The sequence below is a fragment of the Ictidomys tridecemlineatus genome, chromosome 1 (assembly GCF_052094955.1).
Source record: "Ictidomys tridecemlineatus isolate mIctTri1 chromosome 1, mIctTri1.hap1, whole genome shotgun sequence".
Taxonomy (NCBI): Eukaryota; Metazoa; Chordata; class Mammalia; order Rodentia; family Sciuridae; genus Ictidomys; species Ictidomys tridecemlineatus.
This window is the reverse complement of record NC_135477.1, coordinates 137,312,630-137,335,466: the sequence shown is the minus strand read 5'-3', so window position 1 is coordinate 137,335,466 and position 22,837 is coordinate 137,312,630. Positions and strand designations below refer to the sequence as shown.

At 33.0% G+C, this 22,837-nt stretch overlaps 1 protein-coding gene across 2 annotated transcripts in view; it reads right to left on the bottom strand.

Annotated features, from left to right (window-relative positions):
• Positions 1-7,446: 7,446 nt before the first annotated feature.
• Positions 7,447-22,837, bottom strand: part of Cep120 (centrosomal protein 120) — a 74,803-nt gene continuing 59,412 nt past the window's right edge. For both annotated transcript variants that reach the window (XM_040272033.2, XM_013360997.4), the window contains 3 exons: positions 20,352-20,450; positions 11,911-12,056; positions 7,447-9,268 (listed from right to left, as the gene is read on the bottom strand). In XM_040272033.2, coding sequence (XP_040127967.1) covers positions 9,034-9,268; positions 11,911-12,056; positions 20,352-20,450 — 480 coding nt within the window. In that variant the 3' untranslated portion in view covers positions 7,447-9,033. The remainder of the gene's footprint in view (positions 9,269-11,910; positions 12,057-20,351; positions 20,451-22,837) is intronic.

The following is a 22,837-nucleotide window of genomic DNA, read 5'->3' as shown; positions in this document are numbered from 1 at the left end:
GATTTATTGGAAATTTTATTTATGAGGAAGAAGATAGAAGTAAAAAATTAAAGGAAGAGTGAAAGATGGAATAATACATTTTGGATGTTAGTGGAAGAAAATAAAGAGAATCAAGCGAAACAGGTAAATGAGAAAAAAATATATATGAAGTAAAAATTTTAAAAAATTAAAAATAGAATGAAAAAATAAAAATAAAAGAATACAAAAAAAACCAAATATACTATTCAGACAACTCAGTCCTGAATAACCTGATGCATGAAAAAATAATTGGTGGTAGAAGTGTGAGAGAAAAAAGAAAAAGAAAATAAATGATCTCGATGATGAATTGAACAACTGGTTCTTTGGGAGTTCAAAAGTTTCTCAGCTTCCCTTCTTAGCAGTTAGGTGGAGTTGTCTGTAGAATGATGCTTGCTCCACCCTCAGGCTGGGGTTGCTAGGGTGAGAGGGTTAATCCTGGAGGTGGAAAGCAGGGTTTAGGCTTAGGTGGACTCCAGTCTCTTTGTTAAATGCCAGTTGGTCTGGAGATTTTAAATCAGCACACCTCCAGGGTCCAGCAAATGGGCTCCTGTAGCTGCCAGCCCATACACCACAGCTACAAAATGGTTCCTTCTGCTGTCTTCTGCACTCCACTTGGAGAGATGGTGGCGTATTTTCCATACAAGGATATTATGTAGCACAGCTTACTGTTTAGTCTGGTAGTGACTCTGATCTCTAAACTCTGTACCCCAACATGCATGCCTCAGTCCTCCTGAGAATGAGGGTTCCTTTAATTCCTGTATTGCTTTACTGCATTCACAGAGGGACCATTCTTGGTTGTGCCTTCAGCCACTGCTGTGGCTATGGGGCTGGGGATATTTTTCCTTATTTTATTATATCCAATCCTCTGAATCCACAATCTATTTTGAGTTTCCAGTATTAAATTCCAGTAAATTACCCCCTAATTCTTGTTCATTCACCCACCTTGCTGAAATCTGCCTGGCTGCTTTTCTTGGTCTCATGCCACAGAGCCGCCAGGAAAGTGACCTCTCTATTCTGCCAACTTCCTCCTCCCTCTATGGATTGTACTTTTGGTATCAGGTAAGAAATCTTTGTCTAGGCCAAAATCACAAAGGTTTTTTCTTACGTCTTTCTAGAAGTATTATAGTTCTAGATTTTACATTTAGACCTATGAAACATATTAAGTTAACTGTTATATTATACTGTGTAGATCAAAGTTCAGTCTTAGACTTATGGATACCAAATTTTTCCAGAATGATTTGTCAAAGACAATTGTTTCTCTATCAAATTGCTTTTAAGTCTTTATAAGGAAAACCCAAAGAAACACCCCCCCCAACTCCTGTCTATATGTTGTCTTGATTACTGCAGCTTCATAAATCTCAGTCAGGCATTGTTAGTCTTCCAACTTTTTCTTTCTGAAGATGTTTTATATCTCAATGTAAATTTTAGAACTGGCTTTTTAATTTCTACAAAAAGACATGCTGGGATTTTGGCAGGGATTACATTGAATCTATAGGTCAATTTGGGGAGAAGTGACACCTGAACAATATTGACTTTTGACATACGAATATGGTATGCTTCTCTAGTTATTTAGGTTTTTAATTTTTCCTAGCAATGTTTCATAGGTTTAACTGCCTAGGTATTTTCACTTTGCATGTTTAAATGTTGCATATTTTTAATGCTATTGATTGTTGATATTATATATAAATAGCTGATCTTTGTGTTATCTTTCATTCTCATCTGTGTTCTGCAACTATGTTAAATTAACTTATTAGTTCTAGTGACTTTTTTTAGATTCCACTGGATTTTTTTTTAGACAGTCAAGTTTATCCTCCAAACAAAAAGTTTTATATTCCTACTTTTACAGTCTATATGCCTTTCATTCCCCCCCCCTTTTCAATGGTTATTAACTTCCAATGAAATATTGAATATAGTGATACAGACACTCCTGTACCATTCAAGGTGCAATTAGCTATAGGGTTTGTTTTTGTTTTCATAGATATACCTTACCAGGATAAAGATAATCCCTTTTATTCTTAGTTTGGTGGGAAATTTCTATACAAGATGAATGTTGGATTTTGTCAAATGCTTTTTCTCACCTGACCACTAATATCACTTGGGCGGTTACAATAAAACACCAGAGGCACACTTTTTCTCTTTTGTGGTGCTGGGGATTGAAACTAGGACCTCATACATGCTGGACAAGCACTACCATTGAGCCAGTTACTGAGGAGGCTGAGGCAGAAGGATCACAAGTTTAAACCTGGCCTTGACAACTTACTGATCTCCTGTCTCCAGACAAAAATTAGAAAAGGTTGGGAATATAGTTTAGTGGTAGACTGCTCTGGGGCTCCGTCTCTAGTACTGGAAGAACAAAATTGAACAAAGCAAAACCAAACCAAACCAGAGACTGAGTAGTATATAAACAAGAGATAACACATTTTTTAGAGTCCTAGAGATGAGCAAGACTTGGTTTCTGGTGAAGGCCCACTCTCTGCTCATAGATGGAAGCTTTTAGCTGAGTCCTTACATGGAAGAGAAGGAAACTATTTGTGTGACCTTTAATAAAGGAAGGGCAACTGTTCTGTTCCTGAGGCTCCACCTTCATGATCTAAGCCTCTCCAAAAGGCCCCAACTCCCAATATCATCACACTGGTGATTAGATTTTAATGTAAATCAGCATACCCATTCAGACTATAGGGTCACTGCCACCCAAAGTGGCTATTGCCACCCTTATAGAATACACTGGCTCCTGTGGATTTTTGTTTTGCTTTGTTTTCTATTTTGAGACAAGGTCTCACTAAATTGTTAAGGCTGATCACACTTGTGATCCTCCTGCCTCAGTCTTCCAGTGGCTGAAATTACAGTCATGCTCTACTACGACTGGCTGGCTCCTGTGAATTTTAAGGCCACGTTAGAGTCCAAGTGGGTTTGCCTATAGCCACCCCCTTCCCCACCAGTCTTTGCTAGCCAACCTTCTAGAAGCATAGGTTAAGAAACTGTTCTTTTTTTTTTTTTTTTTAAATTCCCTCATATTTTACCTCTGCAGTTTCAGGGTGATTAGCAACTAAAGACACAAAAATTGTTTCTTTGGTACAAACAGGTTTGACAACACTTTTATTCTCGAATTTAGTATCTAAATTTACTGAGTTTGTGAAAGTCTCTTGACATAAAATAGATAACATGCATAATAATAGCTTTTAGTAATACTGAGATTGAAACTGTTTTGTCTATGCTGCATCATAGCTGAAACTATCATTGGAAAGGTAGAACAATAAGTGTGGATAACATAAGGAGAAGGAAAATGCAGATACGTTCTTTTATTCATTCTTGCCTGGTCATTAAATGAAAGTCAAATTCTGGTTTTCATTTGTTTCTGGTAAATACTTAGGAATACACATGCAATTTTTTTACTGGCAAAAAGAAAAAAGGTCTGTGGGCTGAATTACTTCTGAAAACTATTTACATAATGATTTCCTGTTTGATACCTTTATTTTCTTTGTGCAAATTTTACAAATTTTAGTTAGTTATTTAAACAAACTTCTGCCAGAAACCAAGACAAGATCGCTAATTGCATCTGCCAACAGGGAAGCAACATAAGAAATTGAAATTTCCCTTCTTAAGGCAATAGTCAGGTAAATACATTAAGCAGTCTGCTAAACCATCTTCTCCAATCTAAGCAGGATAACTAAAGATATTTGCTGAATTTTAAAAATGTCTCAAATTCTTGTTTTGACATCCCATCTTCAGGGCATCATGTTTTATAAACAGTCTGAACTCAAGTAATACATTATCTCTTTGAGATTTAGAATTTCTCTCAAGAAAACATGTAAATTTTAGTAGCCAGATCATTTTCATCTTTGCAGATTACAGAAGTAAAAATGAAGCTAGTGCTTTAATAATGCTTTTAATTATGTCCAATCTATTTACTAATGTGAGAATTTGCTGAAGAATTGAATAATATATTGCTACCTAATAGGCATAGACTTTTACTCTGTCTCACTATTGGATCAACATTCACTAAACCGTGCAATGATGTCAAAGTAGGATTTTGCAGTATATTTTGTTTGCCTTAGCCAACTTTTAATCTAAACTATTGGGGGAAAGTCAGCACTCATCCAATATGTCTTCATGCTTTTGACTAGTTAACATGTTAAGAAAGGGCAGTGTTGTCCAACTATTAGATAAGCTTTCTGGCAAAGAAAAAATATTTGTCTATGAATCTGTGGGTGAAATGTTTCCAAAAAGAAATTATAAATGGCTCCTATTTTAGGTCTCTTCTATTATGAATGACAGGTTTAACATTCTTAGAACCTTAAGAATATAATGACTACATCTTAAAAGCCTCTAGGGATTACTGTACATTAACGAATCAGAGTCAGTAAATTATCTATAAATTAATCTTTCTAAACAGATTTGCACCCTTTTCAATTTGAAAGCTAACTTCTGAGTCTCCACTTCAGCAACTCATATCTGAAGAGCCTACATCTGTAAAAACATTTCTAATGAAAACACTGACAACCCCCAGAGAAGCAAATAAAATGAGATTTAAATATATAGCAGCTTTTCCACAGTTACATTCCTAACAATAGTGGATTCTAATTTGATGCCAAACAGAGGTTATATAACAAAATCAGAGAGCATGAGCAATCTAGTTCTTTTGATCTCAGTGAAAAATTGAGGTACTTAAGTATTTCTGTCTCTATTTTCCCATTTTCATCAAGATGGATGAGTTACATCTTTGTCTTCCAAATCATAGAAGCAGAGGGTCTACTGGTTACCAAGAAATATCACTGTTCTCTAGAGCAGGTAACAGAAAAAGAACACTGTAGAGTCTGGATTGCCAGGGCAATACTGTAACTGCCAAAATACAAATATCAAAGATGGATTTAAATTTTCATGTCACAATTAAAAATTACTCAACCCAGACTTCAGTCAACGTTCTCAAATACACTAACAATGCCACAACCAACAGTGGCACTACCTACCACCAACAAAAGATACTAAGCCTCATTTAATTTCAGACTTGGTTAAAGGTGCTACACACATGTAATGAAGCATCTTTGACACCATCTTCAGGTTGGCCTGACAGGCAACCCTTTGTACGGAAAACATTCAGCATGAAAATGCTGGGTAGGCGGAGTTGAGGCAAGGTTTAAATCAACTTTCTTTCCCATTGTGGTAAAACATACAATGTTAGTTATTTTTTTAACCATGCTAAGTGTGTAATTCAGTGGCCTTAAATACAAACAGTGTTTTGCAGCCAGTTCTATCCATAACCCAGAACATTTTCATCAACCCAGACAATCAGTACCCACCCACTAAGCAGTAACTCCCCGACTCCCCACCCGCTGGTAACCTCTATTCCATTTTCTGTCTCTATGAATTTAAAGCAAAATGTTTGAATAAAGCAAGATAATCTAACAGAACCCCTTACATTCAAAAAGATGTGACCAGTCATAACACAAATTCATAAACCTATCAGTGAGGCCAGGAAGCCTATTTGTCCTAGCACCCCAGTCATCAAAAATTTTTGTCTATTTTGACAGGCAGACCATAGATGATCTTTTATTTTTTTATGAATTTACCAGATACTGTCATACCTGTATGGGTTTTGCATACACTGATTCAACGGCCTCAGGATTAAAAATTGTCCAAAAGACATTGTGTCTATAATTGAATGTACATGCACTTTTTTTCTTGTCATTATTCCTTAAATGATGCAGTATAACTATTTACATAGCATTTACACTGTATTAGGTCTTGTAAGTTTCTTTTTAAGAGATGACTTAAAATATATGGGAGGATGTGTGTAAGTTATATGAAAATACTACATCATTTTATAAAATGGACTTGACCATTTGTGGACTAATCCCCCATGAACACTGAGGGACAACTGTACTGAGTGCCTACACGTGGCAGGCACTATCTTAGTTCTAGCATACAGCACAAAGCAAGACTTGGTCTCTGCCCTCACAGGACTTGCATTCTGGTCAACTGTTTCCTATTACCCACAAACTCTCTAAAATGTGGAAAAAGTATGCAATTTTGATAAGACACCAATGGCATGGCATTTGCTTTGTAATCAGCAATACATTTCCAGCATCAGAAATGTTACAGCAGAAGCTTATCTACTTTTCACTATTATTTTTGACCAACACTTTTGCAGGTGATAGATAAAACAGTTGAGCCTATTTTTAATTGATGGTACATGTTATGACCTTATGTTGTCAAAGTAGGATTTGTGGATCTATTTAATTCAACATCTGAAAATCATATAAATTTAAAAATATGAAAAAGTTATATAAAATATTATATAGTATAGAAACTAGTAAAATTATACTTTTCTTTTGGATTCCTTTTATATGAAATGTCTAAAATAGGCAAACCCATAGAGACAGAAAGTAGCTTAGTGGTTACTAGAAATAGAAGTAGGAAAAATGGGGAGTTACTGCTAATGAGTACAGAGGATTTATTTTGGGGTGATGAAAATATTTTAGTGGTAATAGTGAACAACCTAGTGAACATACAAAAAAATGAAAGTATACAAAAATACTTAAAATGGTGATTTTTAAGTGGTATATAAATTATAACAACTTTAAAAAAAATCATATTAAGTAGCCAGTGAACTAGACATGATAGTAGTAAAACCATGTTTTTAAAGTCCACATATAAGCTACCAGATGGCCTGACCTATAGACTGTAAGAACCAGGTGAGTGCATTCTGAATTGGCTGCAGACAACTAATATGTACTAGAACGGTCTGTGAACTCAGATTCAGGCTGGGAAGTATCTGCATGGGGCAATATGTAGGGGAGAAAAATTGTCTCATTAGGCTAGACTGCCACCTCCTCAGTTTATGCAGAGCCCCTATATATATTTAAATCATACACAAACGCCCACATCTACTTGCAGCAACACTGAACTCAAATCCAGACAGAAATTGGTAGATATCCTGTAAAGGAACTCTTAGTTTAATGTGGACATAGCACTGTTTACACTTTGCAGACATGATACACCTCCTCCCATGTAGTACATGCCAGCCTTAGATGTGGTAACTTACAGATTTTATACATGAAAAATAATCATAGAAATTTTAAAGGCGAATTTTATTTACCTTAAAATATATGATAAAAGGTCTCCTGTTACATGTAGTACTTAAGAAATTTGTTTACCACCTACCTATCCAGTGTGGGTCATACTTGTTAACACTTAGGCATTGACAGCAATGTGGTGTAAAATTGTAAAATGCCACTTACAACTAGAATGGCTATCGCTGGAAAACTGCAAAAGGTTTTTTTAAATTTTAGACACTCCTAATTTTAAGACATATAATAAGTATCTGTAATGTAATTACTTAAGAATAAACAAAAATATAGTGAGTTGAAACAGGAACAGCCAAGCACTTTTCCCAGTGTATTTAGAAACAAAATCAAGACCACTTAAGAGTTTAAAGGTGCATACAATTATGATTTTATTTGTTAAATTACAATAGCCCAAAGATGGCTTTACAGAAGGCAAAATAAACCACACGTACACTTTAGAAAAGTCCTTTTTGTTTCTTTAAATCTAAGGCCCCCTCTAGTGTTTGAAAAGTTACAAGCATCACACAATACAAACGAAGGGTAAACATTCAACAGTATTTACCAAGACCTTTCAAAACAAAAAATACTTTTGTTTCATTTATGTGGCCCAAAAATCAATGAGAGAAAATATCTAATCATAATTAATATTTCAAATTCCTGCTATGATTAATTGATTTATTATTCTCTCATTCAGTAACTTATTTATTGCTGGGTTGTTTTTAGAATATTAATACACTGTTAAAAAGGGGGAAAATCTAATATGCATAGGGACTTTAATTTCTCAAACAAGAAATGTACTTTGTTGAAATCACAGAAAAGTAATGTTATCAAATGGCTGATTCTGCTTTTACTGAATATTGGTAAATAATATATACTTCACAGAGTATATACTTATTATCTGGCAATCAGAATTTTTAAACTACTTACTTTAAGACCCAACCTAATCTGTGAATTTGCTAGCAAATCTTTTCAGTACTGTGTAAAAGAAGGTGGACAGTGTTGCTTTGATGACATATGTTGGCTCTGAAGAATATGATATAAAGGAACTCTTAAAAATTTATACAGACATGACACTACATAAATCCACTGACATCTCATGTGCTTTTGAAAGACTGATTAAAATTAGAGGGAGTAAAAAATAGTTTAGTTTCACTGTTTTTATAGCTAAAATATTTGTGTCTGTTTCCATATTCTATTAGAGAAGACTTAACAGCTCATATTTCTATCCCTGGAAAACAAAATCTCTAACAAAAGAAAATAGTGCATTCTTGAGCAGGAGACAGAGGAAAAAAGCTATTACTTCATGTTCTTAGATGTTGAATACACTGAAAACTTGAAAATTCAATAGTTCAAACAAGTTTAATCGTTATTAACTGTATTTAAACAAATGAATAATGTCACCCAATATGTCATATGGCTTCTCGGCACTGATACCACTTGTTTTCAAATTTGTCATTTGCAGATATCACAAGTTAAGGAAAAAATGGTCATCTAAAATGAGTTAAGTAAACCCACCTACATTTACAAATGCCTCAACTTTTAAGATATTTACATTCAAATTGGAAGAGGACACAGCATTGTTAAAGTGCAATGTATACTCTTTTGGCGCATTATGAAAAAAACATGTATATAAAACTGGAAATTATTGCAGTCATTTCTCCAAGAACAAACTTAGTGAAAAGCTGTTTTGAAAGTTAGCCATCAGATTATAAACTGAGAAACACTGAAAAGTCATTTAAAATGACTATATAAAATGCAATTACAAATAAAACCAGTATGGGAGAGGTAGCATAAAGTTAAACCAAATAAATACTATACAGTAGCATATAAAAATTATGCTTATAAAAATTGAAAATAGCATTTTAAAATACCAATTTTCCTCACTTTTGAGAATTTTACAATGAAATTAAAATTTAGAACTGGAGTCTTTATAAAGATTTTCCAAATGTTATTAATTACTGGCATTGTTTTTAGCCAGAACCTCTCTGATCTGTCGGTCAAGTTCGCTTATTATTCGATCTTCATGATTATACACACCCGTTCTCATCAAAGTATCCCTTTCTTCTATTAGACGAGTCAAATAATCATCCAAACCTTCTTCTAGCATAGAGCCATGTGGAACATCCATTTTCCCACTTGCAATCTCTTTGGAATCCTGGTACTGTTTTTGTTCTTGTTGTCTTAACCTGAGAAGTCAAGAACAAATGCTACTCTAGAAGGCAAAAAATAGTTTCGATTTCCTTAACAGCACTATTTAAAAACAAGATGATTCAATGATAAAGCTTTAGTAATAATTTTAGAAAGAAAACAAAAATCAATGTATCAGCCAGGGGTGGAGGCGCATAGCTATAATCCCATTGGTTTGGGAGGCTGAGGCAGGAGAATCTCAGGTTCAAAGCCAGCCTCAGCAAAAAGCAAGACGTTAAGCAACTCAGTGAGACACTGTCTCTAAATAAAATACAAAACAGGGTTGGGGATGTGGCTCAGTGACCAAGTGCCCCTGAGTTCAATCCTCGATTTCAAAACAAAAAAAGAAAAGAAAAAAAAAAAAAACAATGTATCATTTGGCTAGTCAGAGTTAACATATTTATAAAAGGCAGTTTAAAAAAACAAGTTTTTTTAATTATAAAATACAAAATTCTAGAAATCTTACAGCTGTATAAAAAACAATCTGCAACAATCTCATGAAAAGATAATCAAAGTAAGTAACATTTTTCTGTATTTTTACTTTAAAAAATGTACATATGTACTTTAAAAATGTTTTCTAAAAAATTAACAATATATATGCAATGATGTATACTATTTTCCCCTTATTTTTATAGTGAATGTTTTTCTACAACATTAAGTTTTCTTCTAAATGGCTTAATAATGTTCCATCATCTAGATGTACCTTTAATCATTCTTTATTATCTTTATATTGTAATTAAAGCTTTGTTGTTTGAATATTAAATTTTTCTCTAAATTCAATCAACAAAGTTATTTATACCAAACAGTTTTGGTGGATACGGCCTTGAATCAAGAAGAAAAGGCCATACTATCATTGAGCTTATATTTAATTACTCAGAAAGTTAAATTCTATAAATGTCAGATTCAAAGGACATATACACTTGAAAGTTCTATATGGATGTCTTCAAGTTATGTTTTTAATGACTTCATTTGGAGATGAGGACAGGAAGCAGATGCTGCTCTAGAATCTGGGTATTTCCAATAGAATACTGTTGATCACACTGCCTTGAAAATGGGGAGATAATAATAAACCAAATTTGGGTATGGGATATATTTTAATTTAGAATGTGTAATTAAGATTCACTTTATAGTTCTCTAATAATTGGCCATAGAAGGTTGTAATTTCAACTATTCCTAAACTCCATCTTGATAAGATAAAGCAGTTGAATCCAAGTCTCTGCTGTGATATGATCTTCAGAATAAATAAGCCTAAAAGAAGCAAACCCACTTCTGAATTTGCACAAGGGGTTGGGGGGAGGGAGGAAAAACCAGTGAGGAGTGAATTCTGCTCTAAAAGAGCAAGAAGACTGGACTCCAGAGAACATGACAATGGGCAACAACTCTGAAACATGCAAATCCTACAGTTCCTCAGGAAAGAAAAGGAAACTGAAGTATACAGTCCAAGGACACCAAATATCTTCATCTGTTCTCACAGAAAAAGTCTAAATAGGGAGGGGCACTGTTAATAAATGGTTAATGAGATACTGGTACTATTTTTTTTCCCACTGATTTTGAGCAATGCATGTGGATGGGTAAGGGTAGACATCTGAATAGTTGTTTCCTCTATCTGAATTCTTATAGCCACCTTTGAGAAAGGAGTTCTTTAGGCAAATTAACAACACCCAATGCTACACTATGTACCACAAAATTTAACCACTTACCACTTCTGTTTATGCATAAAGGACAAATGCAATTTTTACAAAACTGATAGATTATCTCTATCAAATATTACTAAAATAAAAAAACCAAATCATCAGTCATGATCATAATGGAATTTTAGAACTTTGTAGCTCAAGAAACTATGAAAATTGGAAACTTGAATAACATTTCTGACAAATGTGCTATGTCTAGATTCCACTCACATACTTCCTGCCACAAAGAACCTTCTGCTTTGTAGACCTGCTCTGTTAGAAAGTTCCTTCTTGTATTGAACTTAGCATTTTCCTTTATACTTTTATTCTGCCCAAGAGGAAAATCCTACTTACCTCTTTCTAATATGGTAGCCTTCCAGATAATTGCCTAATAGTTCTCATCATTCAACATATGAATTTTGGGGGACACACTTATACACACACGTATTTGATAAAAGTATTTATCCCATATCTTTACGTGTAAAAACTGCAATCACTACAGAAGTGGGTTCAGGGGTTTATTCAGAAGACAAATGAATAAATATCAATTTCAAAGGGTGAACTCTAAGTGTCAAGTTATAGGGCTCAATCTGAACCACTGTTGTTCTCTTTTATTCAACAAATATTTATTTGATGTCTACAATGTTATAGACTTGAAAGATGTAAAACATCTGTGAATTATAACACCATCCTTGCCTTCCAAAAATTTGCCACCATATATATCATTGAAACCAAAGAAATGCTATGTACTATACACTGTTTTGGTGACTTAAAAATACCATTTTTGCCTGTCACTTTGAAGACCATACAAAATTTTATCTTACCAATGTCTTAATACACTTTATGTAGGATCTACTTTATTCTTGAGGAATCTAAAGTTATTTGTTTCCTGGACTGAATGATCCAATTAAAAAGTTATCCTATTAGAACTTTTGTTTTTGTAAGAGAAAAATAATATTTTAATCATATACCTGTTCAATTCATTTCTTATATCCAACAATTCTTGTCGTTCAGTTTTTACCGTATCTTTTTCCTCAGCAGCCAGGTACCGCAATCTCATCTGTTCCAATTCCTCTTGCTGTTTTTTAAGACGAGCCATTTGAGTTTCTTGTTCTCGCTTGAAAGAAACAAAGAAGCCAGACACCTAATATCAGGAATATATATTTCATGTGACTTTCACTTGTGATAATAAACCAATTTGAGAATAATGCATGATGCAGTCATTCATTGCCAACTCTGAGTCATATACAATCTAGAAATGCTCAAGTTCTTTCTAAATATCCTTGTATTTCTTTTTGTTATCGTAATAATTCATGGCTCAGTTGGTGAATAAGGTTAGCTGAATATCATAGATAAACAGGAGTTGAATTGCTACAGGGACCAGTGGTAAGATCAGTATCTAAGAAATGGTTAATTACACAAAGATGTACCTAAAAAAATTTAATAACTGTTCCTGATCATTAATTCCAGTCCCATCTCAGTTAACATGGCTTTCTACTCTTTTCTCTAGGCTCATACAGAAATCTATATACATAGATTTTTTTTCTTTTTAAACCAAAATGGAATGAAATAATATAACTCATCTTGTATATTTTTTTAAAAAAATTAATAATTCTTCCAGATGACTAGATAAAATATTTAATAAATATGTAACATTCCACAGAATGGATAGTCCATGACTTATTCCACCCATCTCTTAATAACAAACTTTCAGTACCTCAAAAAATGATGCAATAAAATACCCTATCATCTAACATAGTTAGATCATAAATCTATATATCTCTTTAGAGACAAGTGCTTTTCCCTCTTAAACCTCAGGAAGGAGGGCTGGGTCAGTAGGTATGGCTCATATTTTTTTTAGAAAATTTATTTATTGAATTATAACAAAGAACAAAGAACAAAGCCAGAGCTCAAGTGTATGTTTTGCTAATTTTTCACAAAATGAGCCACTCACAAAATCACCATCTAAATGAGGCTAGAAGTCCCTCTGTGGTTTTCCTCCCTGTCACTCATCTCTCACACCTTCCCAAAGATAATTACTACCCTAATGCTAACATCACAAGTTTTGACTGCTTTGAGTTTTATATTGAATTATACAATATATATTACTTTGTGTTGAGCTATTTTCACTTAACATTGTTTTAAATTCATTTCTATTGTTCTGTACAATTGATATTCACAGTATTATGTAGCATTCCATTGATTAAATATATAATTTATTCACTGTACTGCTTAAGGACATTTGGGAAGTTTCCAGTTTTGAATTACAAATAATACTGATGTGAAGATCACAATATGTGTTTTTTGGCATACATGTTGCCTGAATTTCAGATTGGGTACATACCTAGATTCAAACTTATGGGACAGAAGGTATGAAAATTTCAGCATTAGTGTATATTGCCAAATTGTCTCCAAAGTAGTCATGCCAATTAATATTTTCTATGAATGTTCAAGTGCTCCCTACTTTTGCCAACACTTGGTAATGTCTCTCTCTCCTTTTTTTTTTTTTTCATTTATGTAGTGGTAGCTCACTGAGATTTTATCTTACATTTTTTCAAAGACCATTGAGATTGAACTCATTTTAGTAATTTTAATGGCATTTGAATATCTTTGTTTATAAAGTTCCTATACGAATGTCTGGCACTTTCCCTACTTGGTTGTCTATTTTGTTTTCTTTTCTTTTCTGAGGTACTTGGGACAGAACTGAGAACCTTGTACATTCTAGGCAAGTACTCTTAACAGTAAGAATATACACTACTGGTGGAAATTGTTTTCCAAAATTATTGAGCCAATTTTCAGTCATCGAATATTAAGTGAAATTTAAAAAGTGAACATATGCTATTTCCAGCAATTTTTAAAAACTATAAACACTTTAACGCATATAAGAAATATTCAGTGTTGTCTTAATATAAAAAAGCCTAGAAAAAACGTGCATTAAAAGAAGGCTGTATGAAATGTAGTATAATTAAACAGAATGATTCCAGAAAGATTAAAAACATGCAAAATTATGCATCAGTTACAGTATACTTTTAATATGTCTTGTATTATAAAATTAAAGGCAGATTTATAGTAAATACTAAATTCAGGATAGTGGTCACCTCTGCAAAGGAAGAAGACACAGTTGAGAAAGGCAACAGAGAGCTTCCAAAACATTCATAATGCTCTCTTGCTTTAACTAGAAGGTTGGTGGGGGAGGGCATAAGAATCCTGTCTTTGGAATGTATTTCTCTTAAGAAGTTAATTATATGAAAAGAAAGGGGGCTGGGGATGTGGCTCAAGCAGTAATGCGCTTGCCTGGCATGTGTGGGGCACAGGGTTCGATCCTCAGCACCACATAAAAATAAAATAAAGATGTTGCATCCACTGAAAACTGAAAAATAAATATTAAAAAAATTCTCTCTCTAAAAAAAAAAGAAAGGAAAATATCTGGTCAAATATACAAGAAATTATTATCTCTGTCTGAAGAGGAGATAAGAGTTTTGGTGACTTTTATTATGGTGCTGCAAAATTTATACTTTTAAAAATGAGCAAGAAGAATGACTGCAAGCAGCAAATGGAATAAAAGTCAATTATTTATAAATTTTTTTCACAAAACTTGAAGCATTTTTATTCTAATACGCACACACAAAAATCTTTCAAGTGCCCTGAATTTTTAACCAGGTATACAGTATTAATAATCATAATACATGCAAAAATTAGAGGTTAGTGAAAGAAACCCTCTCCAGGTGCTCTGGGTTAAAGGCTCCTCAATCAAGTGAGTATAATCTTTATTTTGCCTTGGCTGCCTATAAATCCAGAAAAGAGATGTAAACATACATACACTAGACTAAACAGCGGCTAAAAAGTGGCCACTACTTGCTCTCCCACTCACACATACCATGTAAGTCTGTGGGAAAAAACTTACAACTAAACTAAGGAACTCAAGTAAAGTTTTCTGAAAATAACCCAGAGCTGACAAGTCAGTAGGAGGGCCTGGATGGTTTCAAGACACAGTTTTTAACCAAGACTTGGACCTCCAACTGTTTTCTTAAACAAAGATTTACATCCTATCCTTGGCTAAATTACTTATAAATTAATCAAATTAATTACTCTGAGTGGATAAGCAGGAGGCTGGACAAGATAGTGCTGATGTCAGTCGATGAAGTCTGTGTTGTTTTAACTAAATATATCAGCTTAGTTTTAAACAGATCTACTGTGCACAAATATGGTAAAAGACCCACATCCTACCCAAAATCTTAGTTCTGTTTTCTGTCCTGGAAACAAACATACCTAGTTTTAATATACCTGACATAATAAAAATATTACATTTTCTGCAACAACAAATTCATATTTTATAACAATGATTAGTTTATTTTAAAAAGTAATGGCTTTTATTCTGCTTACAAGACCATATATTAATGTATCCAGAAATGTTTTTTAGGTTAATATGTAACTAGTTAGGATGTATGGACTAATGCAGATAATCAACTCAGGTATTTGTAGATCAATTTAAGCTCTTGTTTGATTTTAAAATATTTCTAACTCCATTTTTATAAAGAAAGAAAACTAAACTGCCCTCTAAATGTCTAACAAGTAGAACTTTTAACTTGGTCGCAAGATACCACACCCAGAATGTAAGGATATCATTTTCTTGTTTTCTAAATCAGGACTTATTTTATGTTATACTTATTTATATTTTACAGCTGCTGCTGTTCCAGTTACAAAAGAAAAGCTTCACAAAGCTTACAACTTGGAAACACAGACTTTTATGGTTATGAATCAGAAGGAAAATTTTTTCTAAGTGATTAGAAGGTCATGATTTTTTAATTCACAAATTGACTATACTAGGTCACCTTTGAGTAATGGAAATCTCTGTTTAAACATTCTTTTGGCAATGGGCATCAAGAATTAGATCTTATTTCCAAGCTTTACCAGCTGGGTTTTGTCATTAACATTTATTAACAATCTAAGATATAGCTTTCACCGTCTAATCCGTATTACACAAATGTTTTGTATGGCCCTCCAGAGGGTTTTGATGTGACAAATTACTGGCAGAGATTATAGCCCCGTGGCTGTTCACCAGAGGCAATGTAAAATTAACATGGTACTAATCCAATTTAAACAAAAAGTTGCACAAACAGTTCTATGAACAAAAGCAGATAGACAATTCCAATTTTATATTCAAACACAATAAATGTATTTTAATACAAAATATCTAGGGAAAAATTTAAGTAATTTACACACATATCAAATGTGCCAATTTGATGAAGTTATTAATTTAATTTTCCAAAAGCAGAGGCAGTACACAATTCATTCTGGAAATCCTAAGGTGCATTACTTTTCTCATTAAATTAATGATTCCTAGTGACCTAAACATTTGTTTACAATGTTGTTTCTAAAGCAGAAATTTTGAGGGATAAGGAATAAAACTGATCTTCAATGAGAAAACAATTAAAAACATTGAACTCAAAGACTGAAACTGTTACTGTTATTTTCTTCCATGAGTACTGGTATAAGTTTTGGAGAACCACTAATTTACATTGCTTTCTTTCCTTAATATATTTATAGTAACTGAGGAGAAAGAGGACAACTGAATTTTTGTGACATCCTCTCTCATTAGGAACAAATACCTAAAAATTACCAATGATTTTTGAGCTAGAGGGTAGAAAATAAATAGAACAAATAAATAAAAATTGGACCAAAGGGAAAGATCTAGAAGATAACAAAATGTATAAGGATGCATATGTCAGAAAGGAGTTTTTGGCAGGGAGCCTTTCATACTAAATTTCCTTTTAAGAGAGACTACTACCTCAGTATCCCAGTGTAAAGTAAGCAAAGAGCAATGAATTTCAGTGATTCTACTAAAACATTATTTACTTATATTTTCAAAACTACCTCAGTGGTGAAACCAGTGTAATCTATAATATGTACATGTGAACAAGATTTTAAAATCCATTAAAGTAAAAAATTCTTGCATTGATATTTCTTAATAAGAAATGTCAAATTATGAATGAAATTGTTCAATACTATTAATGATTATTCATTTCTCCAAAGGAAATACCTTAACACCTAATACTGTTCAAACTATTTTGGTAATGCCTTATAATTAATTACCATTGTATTAGTCCCTTATTCACTACTCAACTTCAATGGCAGAGACTATCTTCTGCATCTTCCCTATCCACTCTGTTTTAAAATTAGAAATTATTTCCTATGGTAAGTATTATTTCAAACATCTTCTCCTTAAGATATCTGTCCTTTAGGTTTGAGTGGCAAATGAAGGGATAACTTACTAGTCTTTAATCACACATGCTAACACCATCCTAGTTAAATAACAATCCTTCCAGCAGAGCTTTAAGTTCCAAATGGGAGACAACAGCTATATCCTTCACATCAAGCACTGTGCAAGGTCCATGTGAGACTCTCAATAAGCACTTGTTGAATGAATGATGGAAGGAAATGAACAAAGGAATTACCTATATTTGTTCTTTAGACTTAATATATTCTCATCCTTCTATATTCAAACATCAGGAAGTTCACCTAATGACACTCTTGCATATCTACACATTTAGACCCCAACATGGTTTTTTCTTAAGTTTTCTGTAGAACATCTATCAAAACTACCATCCAAACTACTGTTATTACTCAAACTATATCCTACCCCATTTTCTTATCATATTATAAAGCAACACCCCCTGTTCTCCATACATAGTATTGTTAATGCTATCATTTCTTTGAACAGCTACTTGATGACAAAGTCCTCTAATATTTGTTCTGTCCATCAATATCCAAAAGCTACCATGACTTACGTCCCCATGGACTAAAAGCAAGACCACTGCAAAACAGATTTATGGCTCTCTCTTCTTTAACAGTAATTACCATTTATTGAACCCATACTATGTTATCAAACACTGTATTAACTGTTTTTAAAGACTGCTAATTTAACTCTGTGAACAACCTATGAGAAAATTTCATTGAGGAGACTAATCAGAGACAATAAGTAATCTAAGTCACAGAGCTAGTAAGAGACAAAGCCATAGTTCACCCCAGCTCTGAACTCTAGGACCATGTTTTTAACTACTATACATGCTGATTCTGATAGATTTTGTATCCTGTTACTTTCACAGCTGTTCTCATCCTACATTACCTTGTTCCTAGTTCCAAAAGGACTCCTCCTGATTATACTAGATGTGACCTAAATATCTTAGCATCATGACATTATACTAGCTTCTCCCTTAAACTCCAGTTTTCACTATCAGAGCTAACAGTGGATTCCATTTTCCTTGATAAGATATGCCAACTCATGACTACTTATGCTTCAATAGTCTTGTCAGAAATCTGTCTTCCATGGCTCCTACAGACCAAGACATGATATTATGAAAGAGAAAGGGCCTAGATTCTAGTTAATGACTTCAATCCTAGCTCTATCACATAGTATCTGTGTGATCTTATATAATTCCAGGTCTCTGTTTCTTCATTTATAAAATCAGAATAATAGTACTTGCTACATATACCTTTGTTGTGATTACATTTAACACAGGACATGTAGCCCTTAATAAATAAATACTAAATGCCCTACCATCATTATATTTACTGTCTCTAGTTGCTATATTCTTCATTAGCTTTCCATATTTCTCTTTAAACCTAAGAATTTTAGGGTCTATCAGCACAGCTTCAAATATCACCTCTGCAAAGGATTCCATCTTTTTTCTTAAGCCCATTCATACTCAACAATGGATGCATATTTCTTACTGCTTGCAGAATTTTTCTGTGAAGATTAAAATGTCCACATTTGCAAATTTTATCTCCTTCCCACACTACTATTAGCATCTTAACTTTTTAAGATGGAAACTCTTTCCAGACACTATAGCTTGCACCCTTGGCATTGTCTTTGGCAAGAATCTTCTTGTTGCATTCCTTCTTGTTACCACTTAAGTTCAAAGCCTTATTACCTGAAATAAATTCTAAAATGGGCCCTCTAGTTTTATAAGAACAGGCTCTGTTTCCCCGATTCAGACTTTTTTGCTAAGATCATTCTATTCATTATATTTATATCCTTCCCCCTACTTTTCTAAGTCACATTCAATTTCTCTATTTAAATCCTAGCTACTCATCTCTTCAGGTCCATCTTAAATATCTCCTTGTCTACGAAACCATTCCTAAGTCCTATTTAAATAAACATATTTTCACCTCCCTGAGTACTCTTTAAGATTTTTCTCAGGGATCTTACTACTGGGCCGTAATGTTATAATTGTTTCTTCCTTAATATTAAATTCCAAGCTCCCTGAGGGAAAGACCTATGTCTTAATTATATCTTTATATCTACTACTTATACCTTTATATATATGACTGTGCCTTTAATACAAAAGGTCTTCTGTACTACACACATAATGCCCATTTTTAGTCTTGTCAGCATTAAAATATGTTGAGCACCCTAAGTCTTTAAAAACCAAACTTCAACCTGAAAATTTTTCATAACTGAGATAATACAAGCGCTTGACAGTACTCTGTGAAGTTGGCTATATATATATATTTTTTTTTGTAGTATTTGATAGCTATAGAGACATATTAAGAAAAATACAAACCTGAAAAACATTATATACCAAATGTCATTCAGAATAAAGCTAACATTAAAGAACAACAAATTTAGAATAAATTGTTACCGATCCTTAAAAGTTTTAGGTTAAGTAAACTTGATTCAAAGTAAAAATATTGCTCGCATTTTCTTTAACCTTATTCATTTGAAGAAATTATGCCTAAAATTAAGAAATTAAGATTACTTTCTTATGAAGCTAACAGTACTTGTTGTCTATTAGCAGGAAGAAAATAGTATATAAAAATAATTTATATAGTTATTAAATTAAACCCTTAAAATTAGCAAAATTTCCCTATGATCCTGTTTCTTAACCAAAGTACTGTAGGACTAATATTTTAAATATCTTGTAAGATTTGCAAATATATTAAATGTAAAAAGCGCTCCAGAGAAAACATTAGGTAGTACTAAGGAGGAGTAAATCAAACTAAAAAAAGTATTCCCAATTTCTTCTGGAGATAAGCATAGTTGGCAATTAAAAATAAATAAGATTTAAAAGTTTCAGTTTATAGGCTTTTTCTTCCTTTGGAGATGACCCACATTCTCCCTTGAATGTGTATTCCTTGCTTCACCCTAAAAGCTTCTCTCTCTTGAAAGAGCCCACACTCTCCCTTGAAATGTGCCTCTGCTTTCCTAAATAAATCTCTATGTCTCTGAGGGGGAGGGGGAGCTTCATTTTTAGTTATTGAGCACTTTAAATAAAAAAGCCCCTAATCTCAAAAAATAGTACTAGATATTCAAATGCAGACATCTGAACATAAAAGATATTGCCAAACATACAAACTTGTAAAGAAATGAGAGGGAAAAAGACATAAAAAGAATAAGCTATAAACTACATACCTGTTTAAGTCTGGCAAGTTCTTTCAAAGCTCGTCCCCACTGTTGCTTGTAATGCAGTTTAGACTTGGTTGCAGATTCCAACTTTCTTTCAAGTTCAACCTAACAGTGATTAAAATCATATCAAGTGAAACACTATACCACTGTGTACAATCACTGAAAGATAATATATACAAAGAGTCTGGCTTAAGAAAAGAGTTTATATAGTGTAACATACGACATCATCTAAAACTGTTACATAATTTACTATAAATATTATGGCACATGAACATTTTCTTGTTTAAAATATAGTCTTACTTTTATTGCCTTACAGCCTATACTAAAAAGAACTGAATTAGTTTTAACCTCCAGACGGTTACTATAAATGTATTTAAACATGTATATTATAATGAGTAAAAATTAGACTCATTTTTTAATATAAAAAGCAATTCTAACTGTCCATATTCCAGTTTAGATAGCATTCTAAATCTAACTTAGAAACCAAATATTCCTTTTGGATGCCTATTATTATGTGGAATTTGGTCTTATACTGAAGAGAGTCAGTAGAGATATTTTTTTATATTTTGGCAAAACCACCAACACTGGAAATAGTGAAATATTTTATCACAAAGCAATACTAAGAAAGAGTACAAAGTCAAAAAATTTTAAGAATGTTAAACCCAAGAGTAAGAAAAATGTTCCTTAGTAACACACATATAACTTTTATTTTCTATTTTCCTCAAATATATAAAGAAAAACACTACAGTGATTCAATTTAAAAATATGGTTATTTATATTGCAGCAGGCAATCTGTTGTGCATGAACTGAAGCCAACTTGGCTTAGTTTTGGAATGTACTCACTCAGTGTTTCAAACCAAGTACCAAACAAATTCATGCAGCCAAAGAAAGTTTTACTATTAAGTGATAATGTAATAATCTGCTTGGATTTCAGTAAAACACTGTCACCCTGAACTGGTCAAAAATTTTTTATATCAAGCCTATTAGTTTTTTCCATACATACAACTCCTAATGTTTCACAAAACAACAACAAACAAACAAAAATGCTATAAAAATTCCAACTTCATAAAATTCATATGAAAACAAAATGAAAGAAAAAGCAGACTGCCAAATTCCCTTCACAAAAAAGACCAGAACATTCTCTGCAGTAATATATGACTACATGAAGTCAAGGTCTTTTCTGCTTTACAAATCCTTAGTGCTTGGATTAGATGTGTTGACATTTCACAACTAGACTCAAGATTCTTAAGTTGAATAATATTGCTGAGATTATTGGAGATAATCTCTTCCACTTATGCCCCAAAGATTTATACACATGACTTGGTAATTTAACAACAGGCCACATCTCAGAAGAATAGAAAAAAATCTTTTTATAGCTGTGGGATAAGAGTAATATTTGATAATAAAAGATCATGAATCTTAGACAAAGATCTAACATCCTGAATGGGTGCAAGGATGAATTCCAAAGGACCACTTCCACCTGAAAAAATTTGTCTGGGTAGGCTACCTAGTCTTACCATAAATATTTTAAAAATTCACATTTGCATAGTTATTTATACTAACTTAAAACACATGTATGGTTGTACATATAACTTTTTTATTCTTGAATAAAATACCTGTAGCTAGCAAATCTGAGGCACAAACCTAATTAATTTCACCAAATCAGTGATTACTAGCTTTTGCTTTTCTTTAAAGATATAGATGCCTCTGTGATTCTAAATATATGGCCCCAATTCCAGAAAAATGCCCATAACCAAAATTTTATACAATTTCAGAGCATTCAAAAATCTTGAATTAAGGACCCTATTTGTAAACAGATTTGAGACTTCTGGAAGGCTTTGTTTTCATTTTTTTATTTAAGGTTTCCTTGGTCCATTACTGAGGTAATGTTCTCTTGAAAGGAAAATCTGGCTCAACACCTAGAGTCAATTCAGACATTACTGAAGACCAAATGCATAGACCAGTATTTACTGGTTCCAACTTCCTTGTTGATATTTCCACAATTCCAGCTCTCTACTAGAGGTATGACATTGTTTTTGTTTCTCATTTTCTATTCTCAGGTCCAATCTGTCACAAAGAACTACAGATTTCTTTCTTGAAATATTTTCAAATTTTATTCCTGTATATTCCTACCGCCACTTAACCTACACTTGTCTCAACTCATCTTGACTAAATGAGAAAGATTTCTTATTTCCCAGCTTCAAATATACCTACAAATACTGCAAGCCACTATAAGATCAACTGTCTATTAAAAAATCTACTATAGTCACTATTTGTCTATGGTATTAAAGACACTTTTCTGCCTAGGACTCAAGGTACATCAAAATATAATTTCCATACTAACTGTTCACCTTCTAAGTATTCCTTCAAACCCTCTACTCCAACCAGGAGTTGTACCTTCCCTATCCTATCTCTTCCTGAGCCTACCAATTGCTTTCCTTCTCTTCTTGCCTAAATCTTAAATCTCAACTCAAATTTCCACCTCTACATGA